This window comes from Rhinolophus ferrumequinum, chromosome 17, assembly GCF_004115265.2.
Source record: "Rhinolophus ferrumequinum isolate MPI-CBG mRhiFer1 chromosome 17, mRhiFer1_v1.p, whole genome shotgun sequence".
Classification (NCBI taxonomy): Eukaryota; Metazoa; Chordata; class Mammalia; order Chiroptera; family Rhinolophidae; genus Rhinolophus; species Rhinolophus ferrumequinum.
In genome coordinates this window covers 9,654,146-9,666,736 of record NC_046300.1, presented here as the reverse complement: position 1 = coordinate 9,666,736, position 12,591 = coordinate 9,654,146, and the positions used below count along the sequence as shown (strand labels likewise).

General features: G+C 44.9%; 1 protein-coding gene across 1 annotated transcript in view; it reads left to right on the top strand.

The window, feature by feature from the left end:
* The window catches only part of LARS2 (leucyl-tRNA synthetase 2, mitochondrial), a 122,287-nt gene that overhangs the window by 39,221 nt on the left and 70,475 nt on the right, over positions 1-12,591 (top strand). Inside the window, 2 exon segments of the mRNA XM_033133036.1 lie at positions 262-351; positions 8,067-8,210. Of these exon segments, the coding sequence (XP_032988927.1) occupies positions 262-351; positions 8,067-8,210 (234 nt within the window).

Here is a 12,591-nt window from a genome sequence, read left to right as displayed (position 1 = left end):
CATGGGTGGAGAGAGGGGGTGTGCAGAAGACTTCAGGTTGATTTTCTCACCATTAAACACGTTCTGGGAAGGTGGGAGTGGCATTTCAATAACATCTCTCTTCAGAGATGTTGCTGCTTCCCTCACTTTATGAATTGGCCCAGGTTGATAAAATGTTTGCAGAATGATTGATTGTCAAAGTGAATTGTAAGGCTGATACATATGTTGCGTGGGGGCAATGTTTGCAATGGCCTGTGCGTGATTTTTTCCCCTCTTTGGCAGGAGATAACGACGTGTTTACCGGAGTACTACAAATGGACTCAGTACCTCTTCACTAAGCTCTACGAAGCTGGACTGGCCTATCAAAAGGAGGTAAGTTCAAGTTAGTCGCACTTTAAATTTTCTAAATTTTCTCCATCTTCTTAGAACACATCATTGTTAAATAAGAAACAAATAAACTGTTTGCACAGTAGACTGAAAAATGAATACTACATCTAGTTTGTGAGCAGTCACAGCAGACCCAGGCAGTGGCGATTGCCTGGTTTTGTTTGGTGGCTCCAGGACAGGCCTGGGTTCTTCTTTCACCCTTGAATTCCCAGCACGTAACAGTGTCTCGTTTTTTGCACTGAGATCAAGGAGGGAGCACAGAAAGAATGCAGGCTTCTCAAACCCTCGCTTAGCTCCTTCTCCCAGCTGTGTGCGGGCTGGGTAACGCAACTTCCAGGAATCGTGGTCTCTCATCTGCCGCATGGGGTGGTAACATCATCCTTGCAGGGTCTTGGGAAGAGAGAGAATATTTAAAGAACAACTGTCATGGTACCTGTACATAGTGATCTCCCAAGAAATGGAGGTACTTGTTAAGGCAGGAGCTCAACAATAGTAGATAAGCCTTAGATGGTGGAGGGATGAAGGACCTAGAACTTCACTGCCCAGGATTTTAGCCACTAATGGTCTGTGGTTGTTGGTATTTAAGTTTAAAGTTAGTGGTTACCAGAGTGTAAAGGTGGCGGGGAGATAGAAGAGGGTACGAGGGGTCAAGTATATGGTGATGGAAGGAGAACTGACTCTGGGTGGTGAACACACAATGCAATATAGAAATGACGTATTAGAGAACTGTACACTTGAAACCTATATAATTTTATTAACCAATGTCACCCCAATAAATTTAATAAAACAAACAAAAAAAGAGATTAATTAACATCAAAATTAATATATGTTAAGAGTGATTCAGGTCCTCAGTCACACTAGCCCCATTCCCGTGCTAATGGCTGGTATTGGACAGCACAGACATAGAACATTTCCATCATCACAGACCATTCTGCTGGATAACACTGGTCTAGAAACTTCGGAAGTAACAAGTAGAAAACTCATTGCACCTTTATGCTGGAGACATTCTCCTTTGACCAGACGAGTTTAATGGCATAGAATTACGCTTTCTTCTCTGTGGGTCACATCACACTCCATGGTCTTACAGTGAAGAGTGTGTACATAATCATTATGTCTTAAGTTTGTAAAGTTTGAGACTCAATATAGAGACAAATGCAGAAGGCTCAACCTGAATTTCAGAATAAAACAAAAGTATCTTAAACCTTGAGAACATAAAGATAATATAGCTGACAAAAACAGGAGGTGAAATTGGGGAAGAGAAGTAGAAGCAAGTGTGAGATGATCCCTTCATCTTTCCTAGCAAGGAGTCATGGGTAAACAATTGGAGGTTTGCGTGTTTGTTTGTGTTTTAAGTTAGAAAGGTATTAAAGCTAAAGGTAACAAAAATAGCAAAAACTAGAAGAGGGGTCAGGGGTAGGAGGAAGGCTGTATGACCATGCTGAATATCTCATAATACACGGCAGAACTGTCTAAAGATAATATACAAAAATAGAATTATAATTTTATTACTTAAAGTTATAATGGTTAACACCAGAACTAATGAACAGAACCTGCTAAAAGTGGAGGAGTATTTTTATAACCACTTCACATAATTATGAATATTCTTTGATACTACACCAAAACTCAACAAGCCGTGGCTTCTTAAAAAGGGCAGTTGCAATGTTGAACCTGAAATATTAATGAACTTTTTATACTCTGTTATATTAAAACGTATTGGTTTAGCTTGCACTTGGAATGGATTTTTTTACCTGTGCATACTTATGTAGCATGATGTTTGGTCATTTGGAAAATACTGGTTCATTGATTTATACAGACCTTCCAAATGTTGGTATATTTCATTGTACAGTATCGTTAGGAGAGTCTTTAAGTTTTGGGAAGCTGTGAGCTCATGGCAGATACAAATTTTCCAAAATTCTAATTTTCATTCGTAAGTTCAAAATTTATCATTGGTAACAGATACCAGCAGCTGTTTTCCTTGGAGTGACAGGGTCACTCTGTGTATTTTGAGAAAACGTGTGCCACGTACCTAAGTCTGAATAACCATAGTTTATTGTCAGTCATTCTTTCATATAAAAATGCAGTTACATGAAAAAAAAGTGGTGAATCCAGCTCACAATTCGGTCACGTTAGTGCTTTTTCTCGAGACAATCTTCACACTTTGCTATCAACAGAAGCCGTTATGGCTACTTCCCCTTTCACTACAGAAAGTACTAAAAAGATGTGTACTCAAGAGTTAAGATTTCATGAAATTAATAAATGTTACTGCTTCATCAAGGCCACTCTTAGTGAAGCTGGCTTTTTTCCCTTTATACTATGAGTGCTCAGGGGTGAAGAGCCCAGCGACCACGGGTACCGTTTGGTGGCACTGTCCTGATTCGTGCTGCAGCCAACAGTCTTCCCCACCTTTGTTTTTGCACTTGTCAGTGCAAATGTGAGCACGATGAAAAAGGCAAATGCAGCTTATTATTATAATGACAATAGTTTTGGCCTGTAGACCCCTTGAAAGGGCCTTAGGAACCCCTAGAGGTTTATGGACACACTTTGTAAACCACTGTACACAGTAAACAACTCCTACCCCTGCTCTCCTCCTTTAAGAATATTAAAATGTTGCTTGTTTAAAATATTATGTTAAGTTTATTCTTTTTTCAAAGAAAGCGTTGAGTCCCTGTTAACATTTGGGATGAATTGAGAGTGAGAACTTTGTGGAACTAACTCATATAGAGGTCGGACAATTAAGTTGGCGAACTTTCCACTGTGCACTTACACGGTGGAAAGTTTGCGTACTTAATTGTCCGAGCTTCATACTAATGTTCGAGCACTGTAGACTCTCCTGGGTCAGTTTAACTCTGAAAACACCATAGCTGTTCCTGTTCCCAGACCCCAATCAGGCGAGGAACGGTGGGAGACGAGACCACCTGTCCTAAATTCCTAACTGCAGCAGACCATCTCGTGTTGTTAACGCATCATTTTCAAAAGTTAGAAACATGGCTTCCATACAAACACAAAATGAACATTCAATTCAACTAATGAATTGAATAAAAATATTTTATTCAATTCATTAGTGAGAAAACCAGTTACGTGTTAAGAGTGGTTCAAATGAGATTTCAAGGAATGGGGATTTATAGTCAGAAGAATGCTGAAATGAATTTGCCAGTAGCATCAAAACTGCTTAATACCCTACAAGCAATAAACCTAACTTTTAGGGCTATCTTTTCTCTGAAACAAATCATTTGCATTGTGATTGGTTGGGAGTCTTTGCGTTATTCTCAGACAAAAACTACTGGCCTTGCTCTGTATGAGTTTTCTACAAGTAAACCTTTTCCCTTGTGCCCAAGCAGGGTTGTAAAATAACTTTGCCTGCTTCTTAGTTTTGGGTTACTTTTCTTAACACATTATTCAGTATTCAGAAGCAAAAGGGTAGGCAGAGAATTCGTGGGCACATCTTCGGAGTTTCCCACTTCACGCAGCAGATGCGGTACTGCCCCAGCATCTTCCCAGACACTTTCCCAGGACGGCCTCCTGTGTTCCAGGCGGACAGTAATTATGTCCAAAGGGGTTTCCACACTGGGCTCGCCATGGGTCCACACAGAGGGAGGGAGGTATCATGAGCTACTGTACGTACCCCAAGTGACAGCACGACGGAGAAGCACTAATCAAAGCTACAAGACATGAAAGGGCCCCAGCAAAGCAGAGGCGTGCTGCAGGCAAACCACAGGAGGGCGTAAACAGTTCCTGGGAGAGTGTAAGCGGCTGTGTTGGATCACCCAGCGTCACCCATCCTCGGTTGCATGGTTACTGTGCATTTTAGGTGCAGGGGATTGAAATGATGGGACATGTTAACGTAAGGCAGACATTTCTCACGTGGGGCCCTTATGTGTGCCGTGCAATATTCTTCTATAGGACACTTTATTTTTGTATCTGTTTATTGTCTATATAAGTTGAACTTTGGAATATTTATCACGTAATCCTTTACGGACCCTTGCATCTCTGTCCCTGCACCCGAGGTTTGTTCACCGCACATCAAACCCAAACAGGAGCCTTCACCCCATTGTGGCTGGATTAGATCCAAAGCCGATTGCAGGCAGCGTCTTAGGAGCTGAGTAGTTTTTTCTAACGATGGAAGGGGATCCATGGGAGGGTCCCATTGCACAAGCACAGCCATCCCGCTGCTTCCAGCAGCGGTCTCTCCTCCTCAGTTATCTCCAGATCAGTGTGACACTCCTAATCCCCCGGTACACATGCCCCTGGGGAAGAGTCCGGTTTTCCCTCTGACCTCTTCTCTCGTGGAAACACCCTGTATGAGCTTCCTGTTGCTGCTGCTGTAACAAAGCACCACAAACTTGGTCGCTTGAAACAATAAATTTATTGTCGTACAGTTCTGGACGTCAGAAGTCCACGGAACGGGTCTCAGTGGGATCCAGTTAAGATGTCGGCAGGGCTGCCTTCTTTCGGGAGGCTGTAGAGGAGAAGGTTTCCCATCCGATTCCAGCCTCTGGAAGCGGCCTGCGTTCCTTGAGTTTGGACCGTCCCCTCCATCGTCAAAGTCGGAGCGCAGTATCTTGAAATCTCTGACCCGTGCTTCCATCATGCCGTCTTTTTTTCTGCCTCTTCTTCTTCTTACGAGACCCTTTGGCATTACACTGGGCCCACTGGATCGGCCGGCTTGACACCCCTCACTTCATCATATCTTCAGAGACCCTTTTCATGTAGGTCACGCACTCACTGGTTCTGGGGATCAGGACGTAGACATTGGGGTGCGATCGTTCTACCACCACAAGCCTTTTCTGCCTGTTTCATAGGCTGTTGTGAGGATGAAACATGTAAATGCTTGTGGAGAGCCTGGAATGGTGCTCGACACAGAGCAGGTGCTCAATGAATGCCCGCCTGCGCGTGCCTGCAGCTACGTGGAGTCCCCGAGGTATTTAAACTGGAAAAACAGAAAGGAAACAAAATTCGGAAGCTTCCTGGCTGGGTCGAAGGCAGCCCATCCGTGGACAGGTGTTAGGGAGGAGCAGTGTCGATTAGTTTTTGGCTTTTCATTTAGAAAGTTTCATCTAGTTTTTGACTTAAATGTTTTTGGTTTATTAATTTTTTAAGTCACCCGTGAAAGTGTCATAAATAGAATGAAAAAAAAAGGATACATTGTTTGAAGATCAGACTTAACCCCAATCTGAAGGATTTTGCTCTTGCTCTCACAAACCAAAAGTATTTTCAGCCATAAATATGAATATAAAGACGTCTCTATTTGAGAGAACATTAATTTCACCTCTGTGGTTTAAAATCACTTTTTCTGTGGATGCAGTTAGTAGAGAGAAGAACAATGCGATCTTGTACGGGGACATTGTAGGGAACCATGGAGAGCCACCTAACTTGGTGAGTTTGTCTTTGGCTGTCTCCGTGATTGCAGTGGCAGCTGGGCATGGGATTCGTGGTCCCGGGACAAAATGCAAGTGAGTTCTCACAGCTGACACACACATCTTTGATCTGAAATGCCGTTTCCTTGGATGTTTTTCCTCTTCCCCCAAGACTTTCATTGGGGAGAAAAATTGCTTTTGTGTTTTGCTTTCAGTTTTTTTGTATTTGTGTATTTGTCTTTCAGTTGACCCCAGGGTTTTGTTAGAATGTGTAAACCTCTTAGGAACACATCTTCCTCGTTGTATTCTGTAACCTAGAGCCTGAGAGATACCAGGCATGCGGAAAATGCAGATAGAAAAAAAAGTAAAGTCCTATTTGTTTTTGCAATCTGCAGTACTGAGTGTTTGCTTCTCCCTTATCCTCTGAGGTGTGCAGGGGGCAGAAAGCAAAGGTGGAGGCATATAGGGCTTTTTTGGTCCTTTTTCTATTTTATAAAGTTTTAGTTGTGCATGGGATTATTTTGCAGGGGTCTGGGATAGGAGTGGAGTTAGGGGGAGGACTCGAAAAAATGGTCTACGTTACTAAACAATATTGGCTCCCTCTTTTTCCTTTTATTGTTAAGTGGTACTCCTCCCAACCCCTGATACAGACGATAATAATAGATAAGCAAATCGCCCTGGTTTAGGTTTATTAACCTAAAGTTTTCAGGTCTGAGGAACGTTCGTCCTCTATTTTGTGTCTGTATACTTATGGATTCAGTGCTTGGGGGAGCCTAGAATGAGGGGGTGAATCATTCAATGCCTCTCTTCCCCACTCCAACGCTAGGCTTCCAGGCTTACATTTTTCAATGGGTGTACTCCTTTTAGTTGTAAAATCACAACCCACAGATGGGTTAGCCTATCCTCTACCCCTACTGTTTATGCAATTTTTAGATATGTCTCTGGATTAGTCAGGGTCCCAGCAGGAAACAGAGGGTAATAAAGGGCCTGTTTCTGTGCAGAGTCTAGGGAAACCCACAGGGATGGTCAAGCACCTGATACTGACAACAGAAGGAAGCTTTGCCATCCCAGACTGAAGGGGCAATGTTGGGGTGCACTTACTGGAACCGGGAGAGTGATAGCTGTAGCAGCAGGAAAGGCCTGCCCAGCAGGGGCCATGGCCTTCTGTGTGCCAGCCGGGCCAGTTGGGAGGAAACCAGGGTGCCTCTCATTGGTTGTACCCAGCCAGAGGGCAAAGCACGGAGGTCAGCTTCCTGGGGTGCACGAGAGGGTGGCAGGAGGATTTGGAGTGTCAAATGGTCAACAGTCAGCACAGTCTCTTACTAGAATTGCTTATTAAAATTAAAAAACAACATGCATTTTGTCAGGCTATTTTAGTGCCGAAACGCATGTCTGTACTTGCCATCTTTGTTCTAAGTGGTACCTAAGTGTCAGAAAGGGGTGAATGCATGTGGCAGGTATTTATTTTAAATGAAGACAGACATGAATGAGAACTCCATGGAGAGAAACCTAGTGGTTAAGACCACAGCTTCCATCAGCCAAATAAAACTATTCAGATAGGTCTCAAAATGTTGTTACCTTTGGGGAGCAGTTGTTGATTGTTGGGAGAAGGCACAAGAGAATGTTCCAGGCCTCTGGGAATGTTCTGTATCTTGATATGAGTCATGAGAAAAAATGCACCGAGTTGTGCACCTAAGATTTATTCACATTCCTCTATGTATGTTATACCTTAGTTTAAAAAGAAGTTTTTAAAAATTGCAGGAAAAAACTTGACAGTTACAGTTCCTAGAGCCCTGAGTTCCAACCCTGTCTCCATCACTTACTGCCTGTGTGCCCTTAGGCAAGTTATTTAATCTCTCTGTTCCTCAGTTTTCTCCTTTGCAATGACATTCTAACCTTAAAAGGTTGTTGTGAGGATTAGAAAAGGCAGCTTAGCACAGCTTCTGACACAAGGTTATCACTCAGTACATGTTAGCTATTTACATTAAAATAAACATTTGTTTCCTCTAAAAGAATCCAATTTTGCTAAGTTCTAGGTACCATTTTTTCCTTCTTTTCCTCTATTTACTAAAATTTCCAATCCAAGTTCATCTTTTCACACAAGAACATACAGACCTGAGTGATGCGTACAGGCTTCCTTTCCAAGCCTGCTCTGATAAGACAAAAGCACAGAGGCCGTTCACGAGTGCTTTTTTCACAGCTTGCTCGTGGTTTCCTTGCCAAGCAGTACTCCAAGCCGAAGCTCTCAAGTCTCAGAGCAGAGGGAGTGCATTTGTAGACCTTCTCATGTGTGATTCCTCACTATACTCACCACATTGTATCATTTTGTTCCATGAATTATAACAGGCCTTGGTTAACTGGGACCCGGTGGATCAAACAGTGCTTGCCAATGAGCAGGTGGACGAACATGGCTGTTCGTGGCGTTCTGGAGCAAAGGTGGAACAGAAGTACCTCAGACAGTGGTTCATTAAGACAACTGCTTATGCCAAGGTGAGTGTCAGCCCGAAGGCTCCCCAATAATGCCGTACGTGTTGCCAGGCAACACCAAGGTCTTCTGGGTATTGTAGCGCCTCGTGTTGGGGGTGAACTCTAGGAAGGGCTCTTGGAGCCATGGGTGTACAGACAGGAAGCGCCTGAGCCTTGGGCACTCGCGTAGGGGGTGACGGTTGCGTCTTTCAGCTGTAAATCTAGAATGGCACCTGGAGGTCATTGTAGGCCATTGTTTGCAGACTTTTCAACACCCTCAATCTTTGTACTGCCACAGAGGCCAAAGAAACATTCAGCTTTATCCACAATTACATTATCAATAAAGCTAGAAAGGAAAATAGTATTTTCATCTGTGTGGTTCTAGTAAGACCGCCAGAAAGATAGAATGACATTTCAGAGTGAGGAGATGGCTGGTCTCCATGAAGGGAAGCCAGAGTGAACTGAACTAAGCCAGGAACCAAAGCTCTGGATTTTAACTCCGGTCCCTAATTAGCACTGTAAACTGGTGTGTGTCCCTGGACCTCAGTTTCCTGATCAGTAAAAGGAGAGGGTGAGACCGCGTGGTCTTTAAGGTACCTTCTGGCTTTCCATGTGTTCAGGGATTCAAGGCAAAGCCAACTACTGAAAAGGGGGCTTGCTTAAAATCACCAATAGCCTGGGCAAAACACATTCTCGGTATGCCAGAACCACTCTGCAAGGTATCCTTTGAGCTTACCAAGTTTCAGGATATAGAATTGAGAGATCACTCCCTGAAACTTCAGAGAGAAATGACAAGAGCAAATCAGGGATGCTTCCCTCAGCGATCCAACAGTCTCTGTATCCGTCAGCGGAAGACTGGACATAAACAAGATCTGGAAAGGTACAAGCGTCATGAAGGCTACTGACCGTGTGTCATGGTATTTCTTCCGTCGTGGTAGTCACCATAAGAAGGGTAGTTGTACCCTTCCATAGTAACCCATGGGTTGCGCTGTCAGAATTAGGTCCTGGACTAAAGTGGACTTCAGGTCCCATCCAATACTGTGCATCTTATATGCAAAGAAAGCACAAAGTTATAAAGAACCTCTGATCATGACAGAACTCTGCTGAATTAGAATTGCACTACGCCACCAAATCGCAGTACCAATGCCATAGGAATGTATGACGCCCCAGTTTTCTCACGCAAAAGACATGTCTCAAATCAGGCTATTTTCCCATTATAATTTATTTAGAATGTAGCGAAGAATAGCACATGGATTTGGATAACTACTCATCAGAACTTGTTAGCACTGAGCCTTGTTCCTTTGAAGCACACGGTATTGAGAGACTGAATGAGAAGAACAAAGCTGGGGACATTACTTTCTGTAACATCCCAGGCAGCGGGAGCCCGTATCTGCTGACAGTCGGCGTCCATGACCAGGAGGGATGCCAGGTCACCTCAAGGACCATGTCAGATGACTCTGTAACAGGCATTGTTGTAAAGCCACCTAATTAGCTCTTTTGTTTTGACCTCTGCTTCACATTGGAAATGTAATAACCTAACGGAGGGGCATTATTCTTGAAATTGTCAGCTGTGAATTTTCAACTGTTCCGCAGAAGTGGTTAGTAACCATGGTGACTCACCTGGTTCTTGCTGAACTCCTGTGCAGATCTATTGAAAAAGCTGTCTTTAGAGGTCAGCCCTTGGTTTGCCTTGAAAATCGGGAGACGAGGCAGTGGTGTGGGAGTGGTATGGGAATGGTAGAGGTGGGCAGAAATCTGTGTTCACGGCAGGGCCTTGGCGAGGGCCTGCACACACACAAAGCAAGACTCCATAAGGCCTGATAGACAATGATTGCTGTGGGGCTGAGAGGGGAACAGAGGTACCAGGGGCTGAACAGTGTGCAGAGACCTTAGAGTTACGGCCCAGCCAAAAATACGCAGTTGAGACCCCGAAGAGGCCGTATATTAGACATATGGATGACACCCTAAGACTGACGACAAAATCAAAAGACTCATCTCAGTAAATAAAAGTAAGCCTGACACGTTCAAAAGGAACTTTCAGAACAAAATTCAACCCCTTAAAAGGTGACGACATAATCTAGACTCCCTGCGAGGTTAGTTTCAGCTGCGATGTTTCACATACAAGAAAATTACTAGATTTGCAGAGAACAGAAGGATAAGGATGAGATAATGAATCAGTTAATGTGCTTTCAGCTTCAAGTCACTGAAAACCTGAGTCATGGTGGCTTAAATAAATGGCAGGTAGCTTTTCCCATGTAAGAAGTTCCCGTTGCTGGGACTGAACTGGGATAGTGCTCCGAGTTGGCACCTCAATGACTCTCTTGGTCTTACCGTCCTGCCTGTCACCTCATGGTTGCAAAATGACTGCTACAGCTCCAGACATCACGTTTCCATTCAAGACAGAAAGAACAGAAGAGGCAGGGTGAATGTTTCTTTTACCTGGAAAGCAAGAACTTTCTCAGCAACCCCCAGCAAATTCCAGTGGTGTTCTGGTAGCCCCAGTTGTGTCATATGGCTACCCCCAGCTTCAAGGGAGACTAGGAAAGCAAGTTCAGACTTTTTCGTTCCTACAGCCAAGATGATTGGGGGAAGGGGATGGAGAACGGGTGCTGGGGTGGCCAGTGAGCTGTGCCCACCACAATTATCTTTAGAGCTTTGTATTTGCATGTGATTTGGCAGCTCTGAGGGCTGCCTCTGTGAGGTACATACAGCTGGTGGTCTGCTTGGGAGCATGGCTGTGGAGAAGCCGTCCTTTCATTCACTTAAATTCCAAATTATGAAGATGATACCCGATGTGAAATTTTACAGGGAGCCCTGAAATACAAAAATCCTCTATTAAGGCTGTTCTGTGATATATTTGATGTTTTTCCCCTCACCCAGTCTTCCTAGGATTGTTTGCTTTGTGAAACGCTAAAAGTGATTTCAGCCACGCTTTCTGTGAAAAAGAAAACTTGCAGTAGGAGTATCTGAGGAACATGAATTAGTCTTGGCAGAGGTGTGTGGGAGGTGTCTTGTGGGCAGCACTGCACTGCGAGAGCAGGGGAGGGGTGGGTTGGAGGCTTACATCCAGAAAGCCAGAGGGATTCAGAGTCCAATGGAGCACACGCCTCAGGTCCTGACAGCAGGGTGACAACTGGCAGGCGAGACAAATAGAGCCGTCTTCCCATTTGAACTTCTCTAATAGATCTGTGGTTAGGATTTCTGCGACTGCCTCCTCACCTCCCCTGGCCACAGGGGCACTGTGCATGGACTCCTCTTTGGTGTTAAGATGGACACACCATGCCATGATGGTACTTAGTCAGCCCCATACCGCAGTGGTGGTTACATTTTCCAGTGTCAGGAGTTCCCTGGTGACGGACACCTGGAGTAGGAGCCAAGTCCATGCTCACCTGGTACTTCCTCCTTGCTTGCCCTGATCTGATCAGTGCTCAGACCTGCACTACACCAGCTTATGTAACCCTCACATTAGTCCTCCTGTCATCCCCATTTTACTGATGAGCAAACTGAGGCTCACACTGGTAATGAGTAACAGCACTGGGATTCAAATCTGGATACTTGAGTTCTTAACCGGTGGTCTGTACCGCTCCTCGGGTAGTCTGAATTTGTTCCTCCTTTCCCTGGATGTTACGGAGAAGCTGAGCTCCCTGCTTTTAAGGAGCTTGGAGGCTAGTGTGGGAGACAAAGGCAGATGTGAGTGGTTGTGTTCATGTGGCATCGTGGGACGAGGGAGGTGAGTGGGAGGAGCCCCAGGTTTGCCCAGGGGTCGGGGAAGCATCACCCAGGAGCTGACGGAAGATGGGAAGCACAAGATGTCTGTAAGGGAACATTCTGTTGCCTTCCAGATGTGCCAGAAACGTCACGCCTCACAAGTATTTCCAAGTAGAATTTCTGCTGGCAAGAAGCAGACAGACAAGGATGAGGCGTTATGAAATCAGAGGGGATGGGAGGTAATAAGCCCCCATTTCCCTGCCCTCTCATCTTCATTTCCCTGCCCCCTCACCCCTGTGCCTCTCCTCCCGATTTTACCTGTGAACTTGCAGGTAAAGTAGAGATGCCTTTGTAAGAATGCATTGGTCTTGTTTGAGCTTGCAGAGAGTGAAAATATGGGGTTGGAGAGGCGAGGAGGTGAGGGAAGGGAAGTGAAGTTTATGACATGAGCTCTTTGGGAGTGGGACAGGAGGCTGGAGTAGAAAGACAGCTGCAGAGGAGCAGTGCTGCAAGGACCCCGATTCCAGCCTGTGCCCCAGGGTGCCTAAGAGTCCCCTGCACTCTGGAATCGGGACCCTCGGGCACCCTTGTTCCAGTCCTGAGGCCTTGAGTGGCCTGTGAAAGCATTTGGCTGTCTCCTGAAAACTGGGCCTGTTGCCTGGCTCTCTGGGAGCCTCCGTCAGCCGGGGAGCAGAGG